The sequence below is a fragment of the Melanotaenia boesemani genome, chromosome 23 (genome assembly GCF_017639745.1).
Source record: "Melanotaenia boesemani isolate fMelBoe1 chromosome 23, fMelBoe1.pri, whole genome shotgun sequence".
NCBI lineage: Eukaryota > Metazoa > Chordata > Actinopteri > Atheriniformes > Melanotaeniidae > Melanotaenia > Melanotaenia boesemani.
Genome location: NC_055704.1, coordinates 14362384 through 14387768, shown reverse-complemented (window position 1 = coordinate 14387768; position 25385 = coordinate 14362384). Strand labels below are relative to the sequence as shown.

General features: G+C 38.3%; 1 protein-coding gene across 3 annotated transcripts in view; it reads left to right on the top strand.

Annotated features, from left to right (window-relative positions):
- Positions 1-1191: 1191 nt before the first annotated feature.
- The window catches only part of LOC121634788 (synapsin-3-like), a 132489-nt gene continuing 108295 nt past the window's right edge, over positions 1192-25385 (top strand). For all 3 annotated transcript variants that reach the window (XM_041977708.1, XM_041977707.1, XM_041977709.1), the window contains exons 1-3: positions 1192-1263; positions 11028-11483; positions 23161-23218. In XM_041977708.1, coding sequence (XP_041833642.1) covers positions 11086-11483; positions 23161-23218 — 456 coding nt within the window. In that variant the 5' untranslated portion in view covers positions 1192-1263; positions 11028-11085. The remainder of the gene's footprint in view (positions 1264-11027; positions 11484-23160; positions 23219-25385) is intronic.

Below are 25385 nucleotides of genomic sequence, written 5' to 3'. Positions count from 1 at the left end.
TTGTTTCCTTTTTCCTCTCAAACTTTGCTATTCTAAACTGTCATTAGTAAAGAAATAAATTAACTCTGACAATGATGCTGCCTTTTTTTGTGCTTTAATAAATCATAGTGAGCTAACCCCTCTATGAAAACCATTAAAAAGCCTTGAAAACTTAAGCCTAAGACCACTTTAAAATAACAAAAAGCCTACTGAAAAGAAGAGAGAGGTGGCTCAGCACTTTGCTCAGTAGGTTTTTGTGCTCTAAAAGGCTAGAAAGACCATGGAAGAACTAATATCTCCTAATTTCTTTTTCCTCTTCTGTTAGATACTTAATTGTCCTATAAGCTCATTAGATTCAGGCTAGAGATGTGGCGTTCATGAACGAATCGATGCTTTTGAACGACTCTTTTAAATGAACGATGGGAACCGATTCACAGCTGTGAGCCGTTCATTTGTGAGCCATTCTTTTTATATACAAATTTTTGACACTGCCTTCATCAAATCAAATCAAATCAAACTTTATTAATCAAGCTCTTTTAATGCCATAGGCAACACAAAGTTCTTTACATGATTAAATACATTTATGCATATCTCAGTTCATATGTCATTGTTCAATAAAACAAGCCTTTACATACATCAAAGTAGAATAAGAATAAGAATAAATAATAAATAAGTAAATAAGAAGTAGTACAGTTGAGTCAAATGAAAATAAAATAAATAACATTTGTGACATAATAGAAGTCTGATGTCCAACACGCTCCATTCATGTGAAGCATCTATATAAACAAATACTGTGAGTTCTATCCAAAACATTTACTAGAATTTGCACTGACTGCTCAGGTTTATCCTTTTTTATCTATATTTTTCCTATAATTTTTATCGTGTATATAAATCGTGTATAGTAGATTTTATATAGGTACAAATTCTGATTGTTTGCCATTCTTATATATTGTGAAATTTTGTAAGATATTGTTAATCTTTGAAAGGAACGGCTCCTCAAGATCCGGCTCCCTTCAAAGAGCCATAAATCCCATCTCTAAGGCACCGACTGCGGTAATAAACACAGGACATCCCTCAGGTTCCCAGCATGCATTGTGGAAAGAGAGAGAGAGAAGAGAGAGAGCGCGTGGAGGTGGTGGGTCGGTGGGAGGGGGGGACTTGGCTGGGAGGCTGAGGAGGACCGGAGCGCTGAAAAGAGAAGAAGAAGAAGAAGCATCAGCAGCATCCGAGGAAGAAGAAGAAGGGTCATCATCCAACACTTGTTCATCATTTTCAACTGCTCAGGTAATTTGTGCGTGTTTGAGTTTTTAATATCGGCATCATAACCCGCGTCTTTGTTTCCAACCCGCGTGTCGGTGCTTTAGTATTTGCTGCTGAGGGCTTTGCTGTTTAGAGAGAGAGAGAAAAAAAGGCAGTCACTCTACACAACGATCATCTTTCCCGAGTATTTATTTCTAATTATTGATTAGGTTATTATTCCTCGTATAAGTGGCGCCGTGACTTGAGGGTTTGTCTGTGTCGGACTGCGTTAAATCGGTGGTTTTCTGGTGGACATCAGGTCTGTGCAGGGATTCCCTCAGCCGCGTTTCTGCAGCCTTCAGTCCAGTCACTCCTCCCAGCTTTCACCACTGGGGGAAAGATGGGGAGCACTGTGTATGTGTGCGTGTGTTTGTTTGTGTGTCCGGGGCCCATTTCAATCCTTGAAGACCCGCTGCATTAAAAAGTCAGTCTTGCAGCATGCTGATGTAGCTTTCTGTCAGCATCTTTTTCCTTTTTATTTAAATATTTATCCACGAATTAATTTAAGATTGCTTGTTTTCCCCTAATATTTTATGTATTGCCACCTGGGAGCAGCAAAAACAAGCTTTAAAAAGAAACCTGACATACTAAGCCTTTCCAAATTTTAGCCATATGGAATACTGACTTACACTAAGTCAATAACAAGACATCTCTTTATTTTAAAGTTTTGTCACCTTTGCTTTGGACATTCTGTCACAATTAATTCTGTCAGCATGTACCTAGTTGGGAGTGACAGTTTGTTGCAACCAACCTCACAGTTATCTAGTTGTCCAAGTAGATTACAAAAATAATAAGCAATAAGCAATTACAGAAGTTACAAATTATCGTGGATTACCTTTTAAGATATTGATTTTACCTGTAAAATGTATTTTGTTTTTTTTTTAAGTTGTAGATTAGGCTACACTTTACCTTTCATAGGAGCAATTACATGTGAAAAAAGCTGAATTTTACAAACACTAACACTTTTTCTGATTAAATGTTCTCATTATTTAGTCTTTAAGCAATCCACATGTATTCGCATGTGTATTCAGCTAAAAATGACTTCTATCAGGTACATTCTTATTTGTAGTTGCCTTGTAAGTTATACTGTGAGTTTTTTAGCTTTATCACTAATATGACCTATCGGCTGCGCCTGTAAACAGCTCATATAGGATTTCATAATGAAACAATGGGAGAAATATTTAGAACAAGAGTTCTGTGAAGCTGCAATACTTTGTAGATCTATGCTAACTGTTTGGGTTTAGCTGTAAATTCATCTAGCACAGTTAGCATCTTGCTAGCAATGGGCTACCATGAAAAACATTATTTACTGTTATTTTCTTTGTGTTCTTGAGGGCTTATCATGCCTCCATTTATTGTGTTTACTGTGGTTGCACCCATATAAATAACCCTTTCATATTGTCAATATAGTATTGAACTCAGTAAATGAGGCTACATTTAAAGGCATCATGAGCTCAGGAACAGATTTATGTTATTTCCACACAATCACTGTACTGACACTCCGAATTCAGTCACAGTTGAGGTTCGATTATTGACTGAAAATGACGTGATGGTGCTAAACTATTTCATGAAATGTTAATCTCACCATCAGGAGGGTGACACAAGTTCTGCCAATAAGCAGTGATTTTTGTCTTCCAACAGACGCTCTTCAGTACGAGAGGCTGCAGCCACTAATGATCCCTGTTTTTAAATGTGAAGATGAATTTCAAAATGACGGTGACCTTTTTTGTCCTTAATTAGCTGGTTTTGCTGATTGTCCACCAGATTTCATGCAGGAAATGGATTGTTTTTTGTTTCTTTGGTGTAGAAACAAGTTGTAGTAATAGAGTGGCTGTTATTTGACTGAATCAATATGCTGCTGATGCTCTTTATATGGAAGTGATTCACTGACGGCTTGTTTCTCACAGCAGACGCAGGAGATGAATGGTGTATTAAGAAGTTTCTTTCTCTTTTTTTCCCCCATTGACTCTTCAAAAAAACTTTACTGAGCTTCCATGCATACAAAATTCAAGCAGATTTTCTCTTTGTCTCAACAAATAAAAAATGTTTTATTAGTTTTAGAGTTCTGAGACGTTTACAGTTTTATTCAAGGTTTTTGTTAGGTTGTCTTTAAAGAATACGACCAGTCACTGCGGTGGTCCAGAGCCTGTAGGCAGAGACAAGAGTCAGCCTCTTGCTTTATTGTCTTTTTGTAAATGAATGTGGCATCTGCAGTGAGAGGTGCTGTAAGGTTCCTGTGTGGTGACTTGGCTGTGACACCCCGCCTTTCCCTCACCCGTCACTGCTGCAGTAACACTCTGAGCTGAGACTGTTGTGTCACCAAGCTCGTTCTGACACTGCAGCCGACAAGGTTCACAGTTCACAGATGACTTTCTCTGTCCCTGCAGGCTGTTCTTGTGCAAAAAAGCAGCAAGAGCTTCGGATAAGTTTTTATGCTTTATAGCTTTTAGATTATAAATTGATCGGCATTCTGAACTTAATTGTTTTCTGAATATCTTTGTACGTCTTGGCTGTTGTTCTGTTTGGAAACGCCTGTAGACACTTGTACAAAATAGAAGCTTGGATTTTGGTGCACTGAAGTTAATAGCCCAAGCCTAATAGTGTCTTCAAAAGCAACACATTTTTAACGGCTCATTAAGATAAGCAGCAGGCTTCCTCACAACAACCCAGGAAGTTAAAGATACCGGACAATCATGTTAATAACAAAATGTAGAAGGTTTTCAGACAGAATTCCTTCTGTAGAAAGAATCATTATACACCTGTTTGCCTTAAGATGATGACCTCTGACAGGTGAAATTAAAAGATGTAGTTATCTAAATACAATGGTAACCGGTGGTGGGTGGAATGGTAAACATTTGTCCTTGAAGCTTAAATTGAGTGAAGTAGAAAAGAAAAATAGCATAAACAATTTGAGTGACTTTGACAGGGATGAATTTTGTTAGCTAGAATCTCTGCATCTACAGCGATCAGGGCTCAACTAAAGTAGTCCTCATTTCCACCGGGTGCATGTGTGGCATGTTATGGCTGCACCGCGGCCTCCGCAGCTATTCATGGCCATTTTAGTCAATGTTTCAGTTCACACTGGGCGTACCGCGGTGCGGTAGAGAAGCGTCTTGTCGTGGCTGTCTGCTAAACATATGCACCGCGTATTTTTGACGGAACTAAATCAGCTACCATATGGCTAAAAGCTAACAATAACAGGCTGTTTAAAAGGTTTTCTAAGGCACAAAATCATTTTGATTTAGTAGAATATGAATGAATATAACACTGTGATTTTTTTACATACAGTGTATATATATATATATATATATATATATATATATATATATATTTATTTTAATCTTATACTTGAGTAAAACAAAATAACAGGAAATGGAAGTCACTTTTCTTTGGAGACTATTTATCATTTTAAACCCAGATAAATGCCATTGAACTGAAGCAAAAACACCCAATGATTTCATTACTCTTTGAGACTGGGTGCAGGTTTGAGCAACAGCAGAGGTCTGAGAAACCTAAATTGGCTCAGTGATTTGATTTCAGTCTGCCCTTTAGATTTAGATATTTTGATCATATTTTCTGTCTCTTGCTGAAATGTTCACCCACTCAGTTTCCACAAGCAGTATTAATGTATTGGGACCTTTACGAACATGACTTGAAGCCTAAAATGTCTTTCCAATCTGGCAATAAACAGACTCTGGCGGACTGTTAATGAATATAAATATAATTATAGCAACCATGACAACAGCACTGAATCCAAGGACTTTTTACAGTAAAACTCCAATAAAGTAACTGTCGTGATAATCCATCTGGCAGTGAGTCCCACTCATTTATTAATAATTCCTCAGAATGCCTCAGGGCAGGCTTCTGATACCTCCTCATCCTGGCATTATGTTTCGCAATCATTCCACCTCTTCTCAGTTTCATTTGCCCCTCTCTGACATGAGTCTAGCCGGTGACCCTCAAGTCTTAACTGGTTACACCCCCAACCCATCAGCTCAGCCTGACATGAATTATAAAAGCCATGTTTGTCTGCTTATGGAGACAGTAATCTCTCTAAGCTCATTTCAGTTTATCAGTGTTTGACCAGGAGTTCATGTTGGAGCCTACAAGGAAGTTAAAGGTATAATCATGGAGGAAGAAAGCATTACAGAAGCAGTTGTTGCTGCTTATCAATCTGGGAGGGGAGGGGTCTTAACTAGCTATCGCTTGTAATTGAGACTGTGTTTTAAAGAGATGACCTGTACAAACGAAGGTTAAATAAGATTAAAAATAAATGCTTTTTCCAAATTATTTGGAGTCCATAACTAGTGGTAAACATTCAGTAGAGTTGCCACTCTTCCCTGCAATTTCACCCCTAGCTCAAACTGTGCAAAGCATACATTCCTCTAATAGTCATAATGATAAGCCTACTGGAAATGAACAGCCTTTTAATCTGTGCCTTTTTTTTAGGCTCCTGCTTGAAAGTTGCATATCCCTATTGGAAATTAGTATAACTGCTACCACAAGGGCAATTTGAATACTTTTAAGATGTATAAATATCAGTATGTGTGTTTCTGGTGAAGACTAAATGAAGATAAAAGTTTCAGGCTTGCCAAACCCCCCCCCCCCCAAAACACTTTCAGGATTAATATATTTTTGGATATATATATTTATATCAGATCGCAGTAAAAGATGTGACAGTTGTCTCTTCAAAAGGCAACTCTGATAAAGAAAGCAGAATAAAATTAGAGACGTGATAGTACAGACAGTCCCAGCTAGGTCTCCAAAATGACCTTTTTGGAACAGCTTGACACCATCTGCTCTCAAATTAAGAAATCTCAGGGTTTAAAAGGTTAAACTCTCTTTTGAGATATGCTGTATCTATTTTTCAGCAACAATCCTAATCCCAAAACATTTGAGTGTACACTGGCCATTTTGACATAATGTGTCAATATGTGTGTGACTGGAATATTAAATGTTTGGAGAAGAGTGCATAGACATGGCTCCACTGCAACATCTAATCAAGATTTTATTTATTTATTTATTTTTTTTTATCAGACTTTGATGTGTAAATTCACAGAACCACCATTCAGATTATGTGCAAGATTTAACAGATTCACAGGCAGGATGTGAAGAACAGGAAGGAGCTGCTGCAACCCTTGTGCTCTGTCTTCATCAATTACAAGATTCTTTAAATATAGCCAAACACACACTGTACGTCAGCAGGGGTCTCAGAGTCTGGTGTGGTATTATCCTGCTCTTCCCCATCATTACAGAGTGAAGCCCGTGATTATTGCTCAGTCTGTTAGAGTTTAACAGCCTCTAATATTTTCTCTGCATGCTCCTTGACTTATCATAGTGCTCTGTCATGGAAGTGTATATTTTGGAAATATTGATGAAATATAATTTAACATATTGACCCCAACAGGCTCTTTATAACAAAAAAAAAGGTCTTAAAGAAGCATGAAGAGGAACTGTACTAAAATTGAGCTTTTTATCTATTCAGTACTCTGTTCTCTCCTCTATGCTATTTACTCTGTCTTGTCAGTTATGTTTGCCATCAGGTGAGCTGTAATGTATCATGGAGTTCCTGTGGATTCCTCCCACTGTGAAGACACAGAGAGAACTAAGAGGCAAAGCTTTTACAGTTTTAATAGCTTCAGGCTCAGACACAAAGCTGCTTATGAGGCGTTAAGAAAGTGGAGAAAGTGGCAGTGATACCAAGGCAGTGATTTTCATCAGTTCTGTAGGCAGCTCTGTATCTGTCCAATGAGATCAAGTCAATGCAAAGAGGTCGTAACTGCAGTCAGTGTAACAACAGTGTGGTGGACTCACAAAGGGCCAGAAGGATAAGGTTGTAATTGGTTTAACAGAGTCACAGAGCTGATGAGCAGGAACTGAGAGTACTGGCAGTGGCTGGAAGGTGATTCTTGAGTCTAAAAAACAGAGAGACACGTTAGTGGAGTCTTCATTCAGATTAGAGTTTCCATCAAAATTCTGTAGGTTTTGTGATGAACCAGGTATACGTTACAGGATGCTGTAGCAATGGGGCAGTGACATTTGTAGACACAGCGGGTAAGTAGTTAAGCCAGAGTCCGGAGGCGAGCAGGTACAGGGGATGATGGGTAAAGTTCAGTCAGACTGCAGGGTGAACTGAGGGAAATAGGCTTGCAGAGGTTTAAAGTGAGAACAGAGGTCAAAATCCAGGACAACATCCAGATCCTTAACCCATTAACCTGTTAAACTTCCAGATCCAAATAATAGAGTGCTCACTGAATGAGAGCAAGTCCGGGGTCAGAGGAAGGTTACACACAGGATGACAATATTGTCGAGCAGTCAGAGGCAGAGATCAGATCAGATCAACATCCGGGTGCACAATACCGAAGGCTGGAGAGTCGCCAGCTGAGGACAGGTTTACAGACAATCTGGAAAGGGACTGGGGTTGACACTGCTGCTTATAAAGAGAGAGGGACAGGTGAAACTGGTTTGGTTGTTAGGAGTTGATTGTATTTAATAGAGAGGTTAGAGAAGTGACAGGAAACATGACCAAATAAGGCATGGTCCAGGGAGCTGGACTGGAAACTGTGAGTATAACTATCACCGTTTGTTCTTCTTTTTTGTGTTTTCTAGTAATTTCCTTTCATTTGACATGAATGTTAATTGTTTCTGAAAAATCTTTGAAGTGGATGACATATCATCATTTAGTTTTAAGGCTTTAGTATAATTTGAGCCTACCCAGGTCTTAAAATGAGGTAAATGAAACGTGATTATTATAGTTCCGTTATCTATTTAACTTAGCCAAAATGCAGAAATAGTGTGTGAAATACCAAGAACACTCCCACTGCTTCTTTATTATGGGGCTAAGTAACAGCAAGGTGCTGCCAGTAAAATGCATTTGATATTGAACATCAGCAAGTTTATCATCTCTATAAAAGCTGATGTTTTGGCATTTTGCCTGTATGGAGCATTCAGGTGTGTTAACATCTTACCAAGGAGGACACACATTAGCAATGATCTGAGAGGCAAATGTTCCTGGCCATCCATCTGGGTAGGGAATAATTTGGAGTCCCATCGTTTCTGCACTGAAATAAATCACAAGTCGGACACATTCAAGACAATTACACATCTTCACAGTAGTGGATTTCCCATGCTATGGTTAGACATCACAATGCTCAGAGAAAGTGCAAAAATCCTAACAGTTATTTAAAGGTAAAATGAAATGCTACAAGTACAGCTTAGCTGGACACATTGCCAGGAGAAAGCTACTTCTCTCCAAAAAGAACTTGGCAGCATAGCTTTGGTTTAGTAAGTTGCATCTTAACAGTCTGCAAGGCAGCACAGCAGCACAAGCATCTCACCTGTCAAGCAAGGTGGTGGAGGGGTGATGATTTGGGCTTGTATAGCTACAGTCCTTGAGTCAACAATGAACTCCTGTATATAGCAAACTGTTTTAGAGTTGCTGAAGGTGGTTCTAAAGATTATTGAATCACAGGGTGTTTTTTTTTGGGGGGGGGGGTTCAAACACAGCTTCAGCATTTTGGCTTAGTTTTTGCTAAAAAAAAACTAATGACACTGTATGTTATGTGTTGCCATCTAAAGTTGTATTTACCTGCTTTTAAGACATATCCTGAAATCTTGGCACTTAAAGGGTATATTTTCTTTTTTCTTCCTGTCACTCTGTGATATATTCAAACTACTGCCACCTTTTCACTTTTTTGCATGTTTTTTATTTTTCACGTCAGGATATTGTTTCTCAGCATCGCTGCCTGAAAGCCTGTTTTGCAGAACCCGGCTAAGTCTTTGTAAAAAAAAAAAGTGGCATTATACTTGTGGCCTTGTGATAATACTTGTTTTAATATTATGACTATGCTAAATAGTTTTTTAATCCTTTTGATTCCCACATTTTGGAGATTATAATGTTAGGTCTATGCTAAAAACAGCTTGTGAAAACTGAGGATTTAACCTTCAGATCTTATTTGTGTTGCCTTCTGCCAGAGATGCTTCTATTATATATCATCTGTGGCTTAACAGTGTGAATCCTACACAGCTTGAATGGCAATCATATGTTAGGTTTCGCAGATATGTCAGAGTTTAGACTTCTCTCTCGATGATCAGACAGAAGCTAGAACTTTTACCTCACTCAGTGGCTTTATGGTAGTAATCAGCGGACCACATGAACTTGTCAGGATGGTTTAACATTGTGTCCTACATCCCTTTCTTCCTGCTGCTGTGGGTTTGTTAGACCCATCTCCGCCTTTAACTGCAAAATCACCAGATGCATCCTCCTGAGACACGATTCCCCAACAAGAAATGCGCTTTCATCTAATCCTTGTTCTTTTTTTTTACTATGAAAGCGGCCTAGTTTTAATCAGGTTTAAAGGTTTTCCCCCCTCTGTTAGCATATTGAGTCACTGCAGTTTTATAGCTAATCTGTTTGAATTCCTCCTCTCTGCACCACTGGATTTCATGTATTACATAACCGAGTCCTTCCTCCTAACAGACTTCATCTGCTTTACAGAGAAATTAGCTGTGAATCTCATCACTTCTGTGTCACAGAATTATTTGTGAGCGGTTTCTGTCCCAGTCTGCCTGGGTAACTCAGTCTTATGCAAATCAGCTTTAGCAGATTCATATCTGTGGTGAAATCAGTAAAATGCATTATCAGTAAAACAGCACAAGCTCTTCTGTGACACTTTAAGTATAACTCAAATCACTCTCAAAGCTGGGCTGTGATGTTTCTTATCATTAGTACACTATAGAAAACCATCCTCTGGTGTTTAGTACTTGTGTGAAAGGCCGTACAGGTACTGCCTGGCCCGGATTTCAAGAGATATGCTGCCTTTTATTTGAACATGTTCCGGTTAGAAGTCAGAAAACCAGTAAAATCTGACCATTGTTGTGCTCACTCACTGGGAATTCTGTGCTTTCTTATGTAAATGTAAACACTGTAGTGTTTTGTACGTGGAGAAAGGTTGAACCACACCATATGGGGGACTGATTTAATGACACACAAACTAGCTGACGCTCTAATTATTAGCAGTTTTTATGCACAGGGCGGCCATGATGTCAAGGTTAAGTATGGTGAGCTTCCTCTGATTTCCAAAGCAGGAAATTCATCTATGGCGCCCAGCTAAGACTAAACCAATCTGCCAGGTCTTTGTTAAAGTTATGACAAGTTATGATAAGTACTTACCACTTGTTAAATAAAACTTAGGACAAAAAGTAAGGAAATTTGTGTTTGGTGGATCATTAGTTTGTTTTAACAATGTGTTTGGCAATAAATCTTATACAGTATGAAAGCCTGTTTTATTTCCTTATTAAATGGTGGAGCAGAGAAGATTCTTTCATGGGTGCAACCCACATACTCAACTGGGCTGCTCATCACATAAATGCATTTTCCTTGCGAGTGTGGCATCATTTAAAAGAGAAATAAACAGTATAAGATTTGTTGCCATGAAGCATTGTGACAACAAAGAAAAAATCTGAAATTTTCTCACTTTCTATGCTAGGTTTATTTGAGCTGAGTTGCTTGGCTGTGATTAATCTACTTTATGAAATAAACTATTTTTAGGGAAGTGTAATAAGAATTTAGTCTTTTAAAATGAATAACAATTCAATTTCTTAGTCTTTCACAATTCAGGACCATGGACAGTACACAGGTGAGACGAGTATTGAGCAAGTAAAACATAAATGAAGGATTTATTCCAGAAATTCTAGCTTTTCATCATAAACTTGACTGAAATTCTTCTATTCTCCTCTATTTATTGCAGGACTTCAGCCGTTCTTCCCCTCACCTCTTCTGGCCTGACAGACCGACCAGCCGTCATCATGAACTACCTTCGCCGGCGCCTGTCAGACAGCAGCTTTGTGGCTAACCTTCCCAATGGCTACATGATGGATCTGCAGAGGCCAACCCCTCCAGGTTCATCCACTTCCTCTCCCGCCTCTCCGGCCACAGAGAGGCGGCAGCCCCCGAGTATCCCCAGCCAGACCCAGGGTTCAAGCTCAGGCTCGGGCTCGGCTGCAGGCTCAGGGAGCTTCCTCAGCTCCTTTTCCAGTGTGGTGAAGAGCGCACAGATGGCCCAGAATGTTGCTGCGGCTGCACACGCTAAATCAGCTGCAGCTACAGCCGCTGAGGGCACCCCTGCAGGAAGCAGTCAGCCAGCCAAGCCTGTGATCCGCAAACCCAAGATCCTGCTGGTGATTGATGATCAGCACACAGACTGGTGAGTGGAAGGTCTGACAGTTTTAACATGTGGGTTGATATTTGAATCAAAAATAGTACTTTAACAGTACATTGTTTTAATAACAGAAATATTGACTGTTTTCTTCTTTTTTGTTGTTCATTTTGTTCATGTTCAATATGATGTTGCCCCACACTTTGCAGCTATAACAGCTTCAACAGCTGTAACAGCTCTAATTCATCCCAAAACAGTTCTGTTGGGTTGAGGTCATGTTGGAACAGGAAAGGGCCATTTCCAAACTGTTCCCACAAAGTTAGGAGCATGGAATTGTCCAAAATCTCTTGGTATGCATTCAGAGTTCCTTTCATTGGAACTAAGGGGCCAAGCCCAGCTCCTGAAAAACAACCCCAAACCATAATACCCCCTCCACCAAACTTTACACTTGGCACAATGCAGTCAGACATGTACTGTTCTCCTGGCCAAACCCAGACTCTTCATCAAATCGCCAGATGGTGAAGTGTGATTCTTCACTCCAGAGAATGCTTTTCCACTGATCCAGAGTCCAGTGGTGGTGCTCTCTACACCACTGCTTTGCTTTGCTTTTGGTGATGTATGGCTCTGATGTAGCTGCTCGGCTGTGGAAACCCAATCCATGAAGCTGATCTGAAGGCCACATGAAGTTTTAAGGTCTGTAGCAATCGTTTCTGCAGAAAGTTGCAGACCTTTGTGCACTACGCGCCTCGGCATCCGCCGACCCTGCTCAGTCATTTTACAGGGCCGACCGCTTCATGGCTGACTTGCTGTCGTTCCCAATCGCGTCCACTTCGTTATGATAGCACTGACAGTGAATGTGGAATATTTTAGAGTGAGGAAATTTCATGACTGGGCTTGTTACACATCCTATCACAGTACCACGCTGGGATTCACTGAGCTCCTGAGAGCGACCCATTCCTTCACAAATGTTGTAGAAACAGTCTGCATGCCTGGGTACTTTATTTGTTTATATTTAATTTTGTACTACTTGGAAGAAAATGCTAATTATAAAATTTCTTAGGTACAGGAAGTCAGATAGATCATAATTAATAAGTGATATAGGTTAATTTATGTCTGTGTTAAATGTTGAAATGTATCTTACAGTAATGTGGATAATAAGATCCTATGAAATCTGTTTTTACAGTATATTCATAAAATAGAAAATTCACTCACTTCTATGAAATGCAATATATATACCGTAAAATTAAATAAGTTAATGGTACTGTAAAAAATACTACATGTCACTGTAAAATAATTTACAGTATTGATACTGCAAATGGAAATACAGTAATGTTACTGTAAAGAGAAATATGTCAATAATACTGTAAACACTTTTATACTAACCCTTTTACGTAATGTGTTTATTGCTTGCTTTATATTTGATGTGATAGACTTGTATGTCCTTGGCTTTGGCACACATGCCATACCTCCCCTTGGTGCTGGCATAAGTATTGTCATGGTAACAGGAGGAACGTACGCTGGTGCTTACATGATAGTGAACTATATGGGCTTCATGAGGAGAATTTGCTCTGTTTTTTACCAGCAGTACACGCATGTACATGGTGTCAGCTGCCTTTTGCTCTACATGATGGATTACTCTATCTCCACAGCTTGCAGTGAAGACATGCAGCATTTAGTTTTTCATGTTCGTCTTACTGAATCAATAAGCTACTCTTCCATTTCGTGAACTGTTATTCTGTTGCCTGACATTTGCAGGCAGATTGACCTCAGTGAGGCTGTTATTTGCCATTTCCAGCACTTGGAATTTATCTACCATGTCAGTGGGGATGATTATGTACAGAAGTGTCCTCTGCGGGAAGATCAAGCTGGGGTTTGAAATTGATAACTAAATTAAAGCAGCCTGCTGACAGATGTGTCTAAAGATCCAAGATTGCCCTCAATTTTCTAAAAATAAAAAGTCTGGTAGCCTCTTTTCTGTGAGCTGGCTGACTGAAATCCTGAAAGAGCCCATTTCTCTTTAGACCCTGGTGTTTCTGAAATGAGACATCAGGGGATCATCCCCCCTCTGAGGCATCCAGGCTCATTCTTCCTCTCTGAGTAAGCATACTTATAGAAAATACTAGGTTTTTTTTTTGTGATGTACAGACAAAGAGAACAATTCATTTGTGCCTAACAACAAACCTGTGTGTGCAAAATACTTGCACTAAATCCTATCTTTATGAAATATTAAGTGTTTTTTTATTACATTAATGAAACAAAGTGGTTGATTTTCAGTTTATAATATAAGATTAGCTCTTTATTCATCCCCACCAGGGGAATTTCTGTTTCACTGGTACCTTGTTGTTCAACATGGATGTTTTTCATGGTCTTAATATGATTTCTTTTAAATGTGGGGTAGATTGCCCAGATTTTCTTTTAGTCCCTTCTTCAGTCTAATAAACCTAATGCACAACCCCAATTCCAAAACTATGGATGCTGTGTAAATTATTAATAAAAACAAAAAGCAAATCTCATGAAACCCATATTTTATTTCCAATAGAACATAACAACACATGTCAGTGAAGTAGGAACAGGGTGATGTTTACCATTTGTGGCATCTCCAACTGTCTGTAAGAGTTTTGAGGAGATGATTGATCTAGCTGCTCAACAGTTCTAAGCCTTCGTTGCTGGATTTCTCATTTCATGATCTGGACTGCAGGCAGACCAGTTCAGCACCTCGTCCTCATCACCTTGCTGTGGTGACGGATGCAGTATGCGGTTTAGTATTGTCCTGACAAAATATCCAAGATCCTCCTTAGAAAGAGACTTTGTCTGGATGGGAGCAGATGTGTCTCTAAAAGCTCTATGGACTTATTAAGCATTTATTAGCCTTCAGAGATGTAGAAGCTGCCCACACCATAGACACTAATGTGACTCCATACCATCAGAGATGCAGGCTTTTAAACTGTGATAACAAGCTGGATGATCTCTCTCCTCTTTAGTCTGCAACACATGGTGTCCACGGTTTCCAAAAAGAATTAAAAATTATATTTATCTGACTATAAAACAGTTTTCCACTTCACCTCAGGTCATTTTATCGAGCTTTGGCCCAGGTTTGTCACAGATTGGTGAACCTCTGCCCATATTTACATCTGAGAGGCTGTCAAATGTTCCTCCATTTGTTTTTTTTAAATTTGTATTAAATTCTTCTCCAGCCTTTTGTTGTCCCAATTTAGTTTAGGTGTGCTGGTGCCATCAAATTAAAAATTAGCTAATATTTTCCATGAAATGGTAAAATGTTTCAATTTCAGCATCTGATGTGTTGTTTATGTTTTATTGGGAATAAAAGATGGGTTTGTGAGATTTGCAAACCATTGCTTTCTGTTTTATTTACATTCTACAAAGCGTCTCAAATTTTTGGGAATTGGGGTTGTACATGAAAGTGTTTTTCATTCCATGTAAGACTCAAAAAACACAGCCAATCTATTATAATTGGCTTTCTTCATTTTATGTTAAAGAATTTTTCATAAGGAAACATGTCTGTTAGATTGAAAGATGCTTCTGTGCCAAGGCAAGTATTTGTGTTTAGATAAAAGCACTTGTCATTTTCTGGCTTGTCTGTGTAATTCACTTCCTGCTAACTTGTTCAAGTAAAAATCAAACCTAAAACAGAGAAAAATATATAATAATTTTTTAAAACACCATAGTAAACTCTTGAATGTTTGCATTTTAATCTTAGCCTTTAAAAACCCAAAAACCAACACTTAAAGGGATAGTTCATCCATCCATTTTCTTGCATCTTAGGGTTAGGTTTTTCAGTTTTTACTGGGTTTCAGTAGAGTATATACAGTGTTGAGTACTCCTATAAACTGTAATCTCCATGGAAAAATTGACTGATGTGACTTACTGGGAATTTGCCACATTATTATTCATTTAAAATTGAAATCAGTTTGGATGAGGTCCGGTTGCATTTCTGCCTGACTGACTGGTAGTTCCATTATTGACCACAGGGTGGCACTGTAACTCAGTTACAAGCTTGCAGAGAATACCTCTGAGTGAAGCCGTGGTGTAGAAATAGAGTTTTGACCAGCAGATGGTGGTATAAGACAGGATCTAAAGTTGATATGAGACACCTATCTGTTTTTAATATTGTTAAAGAATGATTATATGGTTTTATATTCCTTTGGGTTCTGAAGGATTTTGTGCACCTGCAGGATTTTATGATTACAGATATCCCCACTTTATTTCTAACAGTCTTCAGATTACTAGGCAGTGATAATTCAATTATATTAAATATATATTTAATAGACTAGAATAATATAAAACCTTTTAAAGCACAATAAAAGCAAACGAACTGGCTTTTTAAATGAAAAATATATTCCATGAGTCCTCATTTCTTCTCATTTACAAATAAAACAATATACTGATACCTGATATCTGAGGAGAGCACTTTATTCTGGGCCCTTCGTTAAACTCAACCAGTTCCATTTCATTAGATGTCAGATTTAGCAAATACAGCTTCAGATGAACAAAAATATACAGAGCAAAAACTAAGCCGAAATGAAACAGCCGTTTATGGCACCAGCAGTAACTTAAAGTAATGGCTTCCAGTATGATGTTATCTGTACATGTACATGCACAACTATATCCTCAGTGTTGATCTTAAATTAAATAAGGCAATATTTCTATTATAATGTGTACATGACACATCTCTATAGAGCATTAAGCTATGCTGGTTAGCGCAGCCAGATTTTGTGACAGAAGCAAGCAACCTGATCTATGAGAACAAGCCCAAAATAAGCAGCAGTGTGCATACAAGAAGAATATAAACTTACACAATTCATTTAGCCTGCAACCTCTTTATATGCACTTTGTCATTACTGTTAAAAAAACAACAAAACATGAAAATTAAATCAGAGACCCTTCTCACACGGGTTAAAGTAAACATTTCTTAAAAAAAGTCAGTGACCAGTTTGAAGGGCACAGGTAGAGAATGAAGCAACAGCTGAACTGGTGTTGCTCAACTCCCAGACTCAAGTAAAACCCATTAAAAAGGCAAATATTTGGCTGCTGCTTTGGTAACGTGTCTATGACATGGCGGGCTTGCAGAACAGTGTGGAACTAAGTCTTGCTCTAAATCTATGCATATTAGGAAATTGGTGTACTGTGTGCTGCTTTGCTTTTCAAATCTCTGAACTGGGTTGCTTGAATGACAAAGTAAAGATAAAAAGTTTCAGCCACAATAGCCAGAAATCAGATCTGCTTTAAGTCCCTGTGGTGACTACAGATGGGATCTTATTTTTGTTTTGTAAGCCACATGAGTTCGAGAGTCTTCCAGCAGTCGCTATCTAAACAGATGTGGTGTGCTTTTCATGCATTTGCATGAGTAAACATTGATTTTATCCTGTCTGCGGTCACCAGTTTAACTGGAGCCTCATCAGCCAGCAGAATGACTTTATCTGCAAGAAAGCACCCGAAGCCCGAACACATCTTTACCGTAGCTCATGGGGGAAGCATACCAGACATCTGAGCACAGTAAACAGTCAATCACTCTTGCAGCATGTCTCATTTAACGTTGTACCGACCACCAATGGAAAGTTAATCTGCTAAAACGCGAGTTTTAACCTTAATTTAGTCATAAGATGAAGTTTAAATGAATCATTTTAATGGCTGGAAGTTTCATTAAGGTCAAACAGACCATAGAAGACTGAAGAAATCAGTCCTTACTACTTGCAGGATGGGGCTGTACAGTTGTTTGTTGCAATCTGGGGTACTGATGACATGAGAAGCTAAAATGAGCTACAAGGATAAGTTAGCTCGGGGCTAAGCGCTTAGCTCAGCCTAGGGACATGGATCTAGCTGCTAGCTGCTAGCCACTTCTCACTGTGTTGTTGAACTATACCCAAGTTATTTTAAACAAATTAGGTCAGCACAACAACATACAATATATACTTTACAATAGAAAAAATAAATTTTATTTTAAACTACAGCATTTCATTTAACCTTTATTTTACCAGGCAAAACATTAATAACAAATTCTTATTTATTATGTTGATCTGGCAAATGCCAGGAAGCACTTGTAGCACAGAATAAAAAAACAAAACAAACAAACAAACAAAAAAATATATATAATGCACATAAATTTAGGTAAATCATTTAAAAAGTGCTATTAGGTTGTGGCACCAAATTTCTTCTTTAGGAGGAGAGACAAAGACAGAAATGAAAGCATCTAGTTTTAGAGTTTTCGGAACAAGTTCCAGTTACTTGATGCAGCAAATAAAAAAAGACATTTGATGAAAGTGAGACTTAGTTTTGAGAATGTGTAGCATGATATGATGAGACGATCGTGTGTTTTACTTGGGTACTGATATTGGGTGCAAAAGCAAACTAAGGTATGGAAAAGATATCATAGGCTTGTTATTCATGAGAGCACATTTAATTAGTTTTAATCTCTTACGTTAGACATTTGGAAGATCATCTCAAATACACATGCAGCAGAAATCACTGCACAGGTGTATTTAAGGTACTTGAGTGGTGTTTTTTTTTTTTTTAACACTGCAGTTATAAAGTCATGATTTTATGAAAGGAAAGCCACAACATGGTAAACCTTTAAGTAACTGCAAGTTGACACAGTTTCTAATGCATTTAGTAAAGAACAACGTCATTGGGAATTTATTTTACATTAATACACATTCTTTACGATTTAAAAATACAAAAAAGCAAATAAATAAAAAAAATATCTTCTATTGTTGGAGCTGTTGGGGGTGTTTGCACATGTGGACTAAAGAAGGGGTGGGGCTATGACATCATCATTTAGTAAACTTGTGTATTGGTTGTAAATGCAGAAACAAATCAGTAGCATTTTCGGATTTATTTTCTATGGGACCTGGTTTTTAAAAAAAATGTGTGTTTGCACTTGCTTGTGACATTAATAATTTTGAGCTCCCCGTTATCATCCCATCTAATCATCTTAACAAAACAAAAAAAAGTTACAAAAACAAAAAGCTAATTTCTTGGGGTAATAAGGTAAGTTAACATATTTTTATGCAAAAATGTGATTTCTTATCTTGAGATAACAGAATAATCAGCATGTAATCTTGAGAAAACTTGCTTTTGATTTCTGTACTTACTCCCCCAATTTTCCACCAATCAGTCAGAGCAGACTTGGACTTAAAGAAGCAGAAACAGAGAGCAAAGAAGAGCTAAAACAGAACTTTTCTGACTGCAACAAGAAAACAATTCTGTATTTTTTTTTAATTCAGGCATGTTATGCCCCCACAATCGATGCTCTGTCAACGTTCCTTGCCTCAGTAATGTCCATGATCTTTTGCAATGATGTCATATAGGTTACTTATCTGTTTGTCCAGTCTCTCTGAATAGCTTTGACTATGAGGGTGTCTGTCCATCCACCCTTCGCTCTCTGGGGCTGAATTTCCTCCTGGTCATTCCAACAGAGAGGCTAGGGTCTCTGGGGAAACCCTGCTCTGTCCTGACAGCCTTGGCTTCCAGCAATGACTGATGCACAATAGCAGTACACAGCACTGAGAGCATCACCACAACCACCAACAATTCCTCCCTTTCTCGCTCCACATCTCTCTCTCTCCTTCTCTTTCAGGCCGACATTTGGAAGATTTGCCAAGTAGCTGTCGGTCTGTTTGCAATGCGTTCTGAATGATATAAGCATTTGATTGCTCAATTCAGTCCTGCTCTGGCAAATTGTTTACATCTTCTTAAACATAGTGAAGTACCAGAAGAGCCCCTGGTTGCCCTGAGCCATATGAAGAGTCTTAACTTAATGTTATGTCTACAGAAGAAGCATGAAGCCCACACACTCACCGAAAGAAGCAGAAAATTCCCCCGTGGGATTAGTTTATCTGTGCTGTGCCTCACGAAGAGGGCAAAAGTTCATGAACTGCAGCACAAGCACTTGCAGGCAAGTCCTAGAACTGTTTTGGGAAGGAGCTTAAAAGTTAAGAAAGTAATGTACATAATGAAGGAAAATTAATCCCATTATCTTTAGCTGTGTATATTGGTCTGATCTGAGAATCCAGGGGTTCATTAATGATGACATCCCAGAAATGTCTTGATTTTGATTCTCAAAGACTTTGGTGAAAAGCGGTAATGAGGAGATGATATCTTTATAACATGCAACCTTTCAATAATAAACCTGGCCCAGGTGTGTCCTCCATTATAAATCCCCCCCTGTCCTCAATCTGAGTAACGTTTTTTTTCTGCTAATGAAAGCTAAGGGAAGCCGTGTCCTAGCCAAAACCAGCTATTAGCCTGGCCAATAAGATGCATCCAGTTCATTCACCATAAAGTTCTGAATCCAGCTGCACCTAAAATTTCAACTTCAAAGATGGGATCTTTGTTTGACTGGTCAGGCCAGAACAAAATGTGTTAAAATGTGTTTTTTCACCTTTGGTGCATTGCAGGACAACGATAGCCTCAGGAATGTGCCTAATAAATGTCAGTGTGCCATCACAACAATTTAGAAACAGAGTTGAAGGTTGGAAACTTCAGTAGTAATGCTTTCATTTCTGTTCCCTCTAAGTGGGCTAAAACACTGTTAAAACATTACAGAGAACCCATTAAGTCCTCCAATCCATACAACTGTGTAGGCCATACCCTTAGAGTCCATAGAGGCATCCTCTGCGTTATCACTTCCACAGGTGGGCAGGTATTTATTATACCTTATTATTATTATTTATTGCAAGTCTCTGAACTAAGATATTTGTTCTCCCTCAAATATGACTCTCATGGGTGTTTCACTATCAAACAAACATAATTTTCAAGTATTTACTTAAACAGGTGATAATGTTGGATGGATGCCACCATTACATGTCGTGATTAAAGCTACAGGACTTGACTTGAGCACTGGCATCTGGGTTAATTTTGCGCAATAAAACCTTTTGTAACTTAAAATGAATCAAACAAGCATCAAATGACTCATTTAGGGTTTTAAAAGATCATGGTTTGGGTAAAGACTAGACTGTTTTGTAAAATTTCTGTCGCATTAATGGAAGCCATCTTGACACTTAACGTGCTGTTGCTCTAATAACCACTAGAGGTCGCATATTACTCAAACATTCTTGAATGAACTGCTGAAAGAAAGTCTAAACAAATCCTGATTCATACATGAAAAATAAAAGAAATTATCTTGATTATTTGAAAATTACTTTTACACATGCATTAATATAAACATAACATTGGTTTTAGAAAGAATCTGTGATAAGGGGAAGAGGAAAACCCAGAGGGGCAGCAGCTTCTTTTTACATATGACTCATGTATGCTTTCTATTAGTGGTACACACAAGAGGGAACATATTCTCATGGTAAAAGAAGGAGGAATTCAGCTTCATAGTGTTTATGTTCTGGGTGTGGGTCTGATTGAGAGAGGGAGAGCTCAAACCTCGTTTCTAAGCAGAACACATTTAAAACTCTTGCTCATTGATCACTTAAAGTGACGACACGCTTTGCAATACCTTTAAAGGCATACCAGTCCTTTTTAGTCTGTGAGTCTGATGGTCCTGGCTCATGCTCACTTTCATTGGTGGTCCCAATACACAGGGGGCATTAACTGTTTAATATGTAGGTCTGTCACGCTGAAGATTCATGGCCTCCAAAATTGCAGAGAATGATACACTTTGGAACCAAACACTTTCAAGTCAAACAGCTGGGAAAAGTTAAGTACAAGATGCTCCTCAGTGACTGTAATGAACATTAATAATCAGTCCTGAAAGGACAGATGTAGGCAGATGAAAAACAAAGGAGGCGGATATAGAGAGGACAAGCAGAGTGGGAACAGTGCTTCGTTTAGAGAGAAGCTCTGAGGAAAATGGTGCAAAAGGGAAATGTGTTTGAGTGTGAGTGGGTTCAAAAAAGCACTTATATACAGCCTGTCCCAGTAACTGAAGGCCTGTAGCCTAGATAGTCCGCTACTCCCAGCTTCAGCCTGAAGCCCTTGACAGATTGCTCATTGCCCAATGCTTGCAAAAGGTAAAAGTTCAGTCCTGAACACTGGGGCATGGCTGTAAAGACAAAACAGTAAACCTATCAAGAAACGTGCTTGAGCAAGGAGATCTGAGAAACTCCTTTAATGCTGTCTTTAATTTATTAGATTTTCCCTTTTTACCTCTGTACTGAAGTTGTTATTGCAAAAAGAAGGTGACATGAATAAAAAACAAAATGATAAGATTTAGAGAAATCTTAAGAAGGTCATTGACCTATGAATCATTTAGTCAGAGAAAAGCATTTAACTCAAGAGATGAACTAATGTGGTTTCTACCCACAACTGATGAATTTGCAAAGACCCTATTTTAAATGGTATCTTTAGGCACTTTGTTAAACTTAGAAATTACAGGAAAGTTTGTTGAAGACTACAAGCAGTTACACAAGATATTGACTTTCATACTAGTTTGCACATGTTTCAACAAAATGTTGCAACTATGTTCCTGGAAATATAAAAAGCAATGAGGGATGACCCAAACCTTATGCAAAGAACTGCTTTTCTTTTCTTTTCTTTTCTTTTTTTTCTCTCATTGTTTCAACAACAGCATGAGCTTGTAACTTTACACAGAGGGAAGCTGGGAATTTTCCTGGATAGAAGTTAGTCAGTTGCAAAGTTTCTGTACATTCTTCCTGCATTCTGCAATGCTAACAATGCTAACCCAAGATTACGTCAGTGTAAATGTGTGTTGGGAATTGTATGCATTTTAAGCACTAAAATTTCAGTATTCTAAGAAATGATGTGCAATATCCACAATCCCGAGCTAAACTTTAGGCTTAAAATAGTTCAGCTATTTAGCTAATGTTAGCATGGTAAGCATCATCCTTATGCTAGCTTTTCAAAAAGCACTGCTTGTGTCTTGAATCAGTTTAGTTCATTGTGTCTATATAAAAATACAGAAGAATACAGTGATATTACAGGATACTGAATTCATTCCCGGTGGGATAGTATTTTAGCTAAACCAGATAAGCAGTAAACATGTTAAACATGTTAAATTTAGCAGTGTGTATATAAATTAGCCATGTAGAAATATGTAACAAAGTCAAGTTACACTTTTCTGTTTATAAAAAAAAAATATTTTTAATAGCCCAAACAATCCACATGTGTCTTTTGGTCAGGCTACATTTTGCATGTCCAACAAAAGGGGCGAAATCTCTGTAACTGGAACTTCATTGTTTAGACTTCAAGCTAACAGGTGGATGAGTACAGGAGGATTTCTGCATATTTTCCTTGACAGTTCTCCAAAACCTTAGAGCAGTGTTGATTATCAGTGAATAGATGATATGATTTAGTTCATTAAATGGAGCTAATGCTATGGTTCCTCTTTGAACAAAAATGGCTGCAGTTACACACACAAACTCCAAAATATAAATAAATAAATAAATAAAAACTCCCTGTTTGGTTTTACACTTTGTTAAAAGAGCTCTATAGCCTCTCACCAGTTGTTCTTTCTCAAGGGATTCTGTTTACTTGAAAGCCTGAAAGGTCAGATTATGTAATCATGGAAAATGTGAGTTATTATTTGCCTACTTGCAAGGTATTTTGGAAGGTCTGTTTCAGCTCGCCTTGAATGAAATAAACAGCAGGATATTTTAAGGTTGTTTTGACTTTGAGGAATTTGTGGAGCATGTGCGCTATGGTGCAGGAGGAGAATCCACATGTGAAAGTGGCCTAGTGTGTATAAAAAGCATATGTCCAATGTTTTGATGATCACTTTTTGTCTCTTATTTCCATGCAGGGGGAAGTATTTCCGGGGGAAGAGACTAAACGGAGAGTACGAGATTCGAGTGGAGCAGGTACAGCATAAACTGTATAATAAACACTTTCCTAGTGAATATTTGTACATGCAATAAATACATGCACAGCATGTATTTATTTCAAGCCATTTGGCTCATGGTGTTTGGTTCAAAATTTAATTTCTTTGGTTTAGTCCACCCTGTGACCCAGACAGTTATAGTTTAAAATGGCTTTACACTAATGGATCACAATACAAAGTGAAAGATGAGGGGAATATATCTGATTATTGGGTCAGAATGAAACATTCTTAGGCGACATCGGTGTGTATTTGACATTAATATTTACCTTCCACCAAAACATTAAGCCTTTAAAGATGGGATGGATATGCCTTTTGTGCATCTGTGTGAAAATAAAGAGGTAACATGATAGGACTCAAAACTGATCCATCACTAATGCCCCTGTGAGCTGGAATGGACTGATTAACAAAGGTTTAACATGGTGGGATGGTAAACAAAGCTGGCATTGTAGAACAAGCACTGCTGACCAATGGTGCTATCATCACTGAGCTGCTGTCAGCTTGTTGTGTGTATGCACACATTGATGTGGGGCTGAACTGCATCTGTTTGGCATGTATAAAATTAGCATTGAGGAATGGGTCTGGGTTAATAAAATCTTTTATCTTTGAAAATGACTGCTTTTGCAGACCAACTACTCTAACTCACCAACTTTTACACATGAACAGCAGATATTTTAAGGAGAAAGTGAGGACAGTTTTGTTCAGTCTCTTTCCACAATTTCTGGCTAAATATGTACAGGAGGCAGAACATTATGCAGAAATTACGCTGTGGAAATTACTCCGGACATTTTGCTGATATGCTGTCTCACTCACCGACATTCCAGAGATTTTATTAAATCTAGTAATTTTTAGAACAAGGTTCCCAGGCACTGTTTATCTGACCTCTCCACTGATGTGGACAGATCAGTTCCTTGGAACAAGTATTTCTTATACAGGCATGTCCTCTGCATAGTTTCCATCACAACCGTGCCTCCATAACAAAACATGTTTAAAGATACAGCATAACAATTAAACTAACTAACACAAGTTTAACTGGTAAAATAAAGTTAGCAAAAACAAATACCTCATTGTCTGCTTGTCGTGCAAGAGGGTTTTTAGTACTTGATAAAAGGATCACTGCATTTCTCTGTCATAGCGGGGCTGTTCACATGCACTGGATGTTTAGTTGCTTTCTGATGAGATCCATTTAAGGCCCTGAAACATCCATTTTTTCTGTACATAAAAGCAAGAAATATTGGGAAAGTGTTCCCCAAATATTGGACTATTTCAATATTTATGCAGTTGTTAAAGTATTTCATACAGTATGCACAGAAATATGTTTATATGTCTAGACATCCAGTATTTACTGAGCTTCAATGGTATCTAATTTACCTCAAAGAGCTGTTCAGTTATACATGTGCAAACCATTGTTGAGACTGAAGCTGTCTTTGAAATACAGTGGTAGGCTTTTATGGGAAAAGAAAAAAAGAACCACAAAAAGCTGGACTGTGATTTTATTGCTTGTTTGCTCAGCTCTCCACTGTTGTGGTCACATCTTCTGTCTGGGACAGAGTGGAAGCTGCAGCGACTTAAGACCTTTCTATGAAATTTGACTATTCTTTTTGAAATCTTGTGCCGTCATAGTTATTGAACCCCACTAAAACTTGGCAGATTTAATTAGGCCCCTTAAGTCGATTGATTGGGGAACAATCTAGCCTCCAGTGCTCAGCCATGGGTGACCTAGTTAGATCTCGTTGGCCCCTCTGCTCTTTTCCCAAAAGCCCTCTACAGTGACGATAAAAAGTCGGTTGCTAATTGCCTTCAGATGCCAGACTCTTCATAGGCTGATTACACACCTTGCTGAGAGCTGTAGGACAATAGAAACATGATCGCTATGCGAAGAGCAATTGACATGCAAAGATGAACCCTTTTAGAGTGTGACAATCAAGGCAGGGAGACCTATTACATGTTCTCTTCTTCTCTCTTCAATCCCACTTATGTTTACTTTTTATTTCCATCCTGTAATTTTTTTACAGTGACTGACACCAGTGCTGCAACACAGCATTAGCACCAAGTTATTCAAAGCAGCCCCCCAAAGCAGTTTTTTTTATATTCTCATCCTTCTAAAACTGTCATTATACCATATATGTCTTATATGGACTGACATTTGA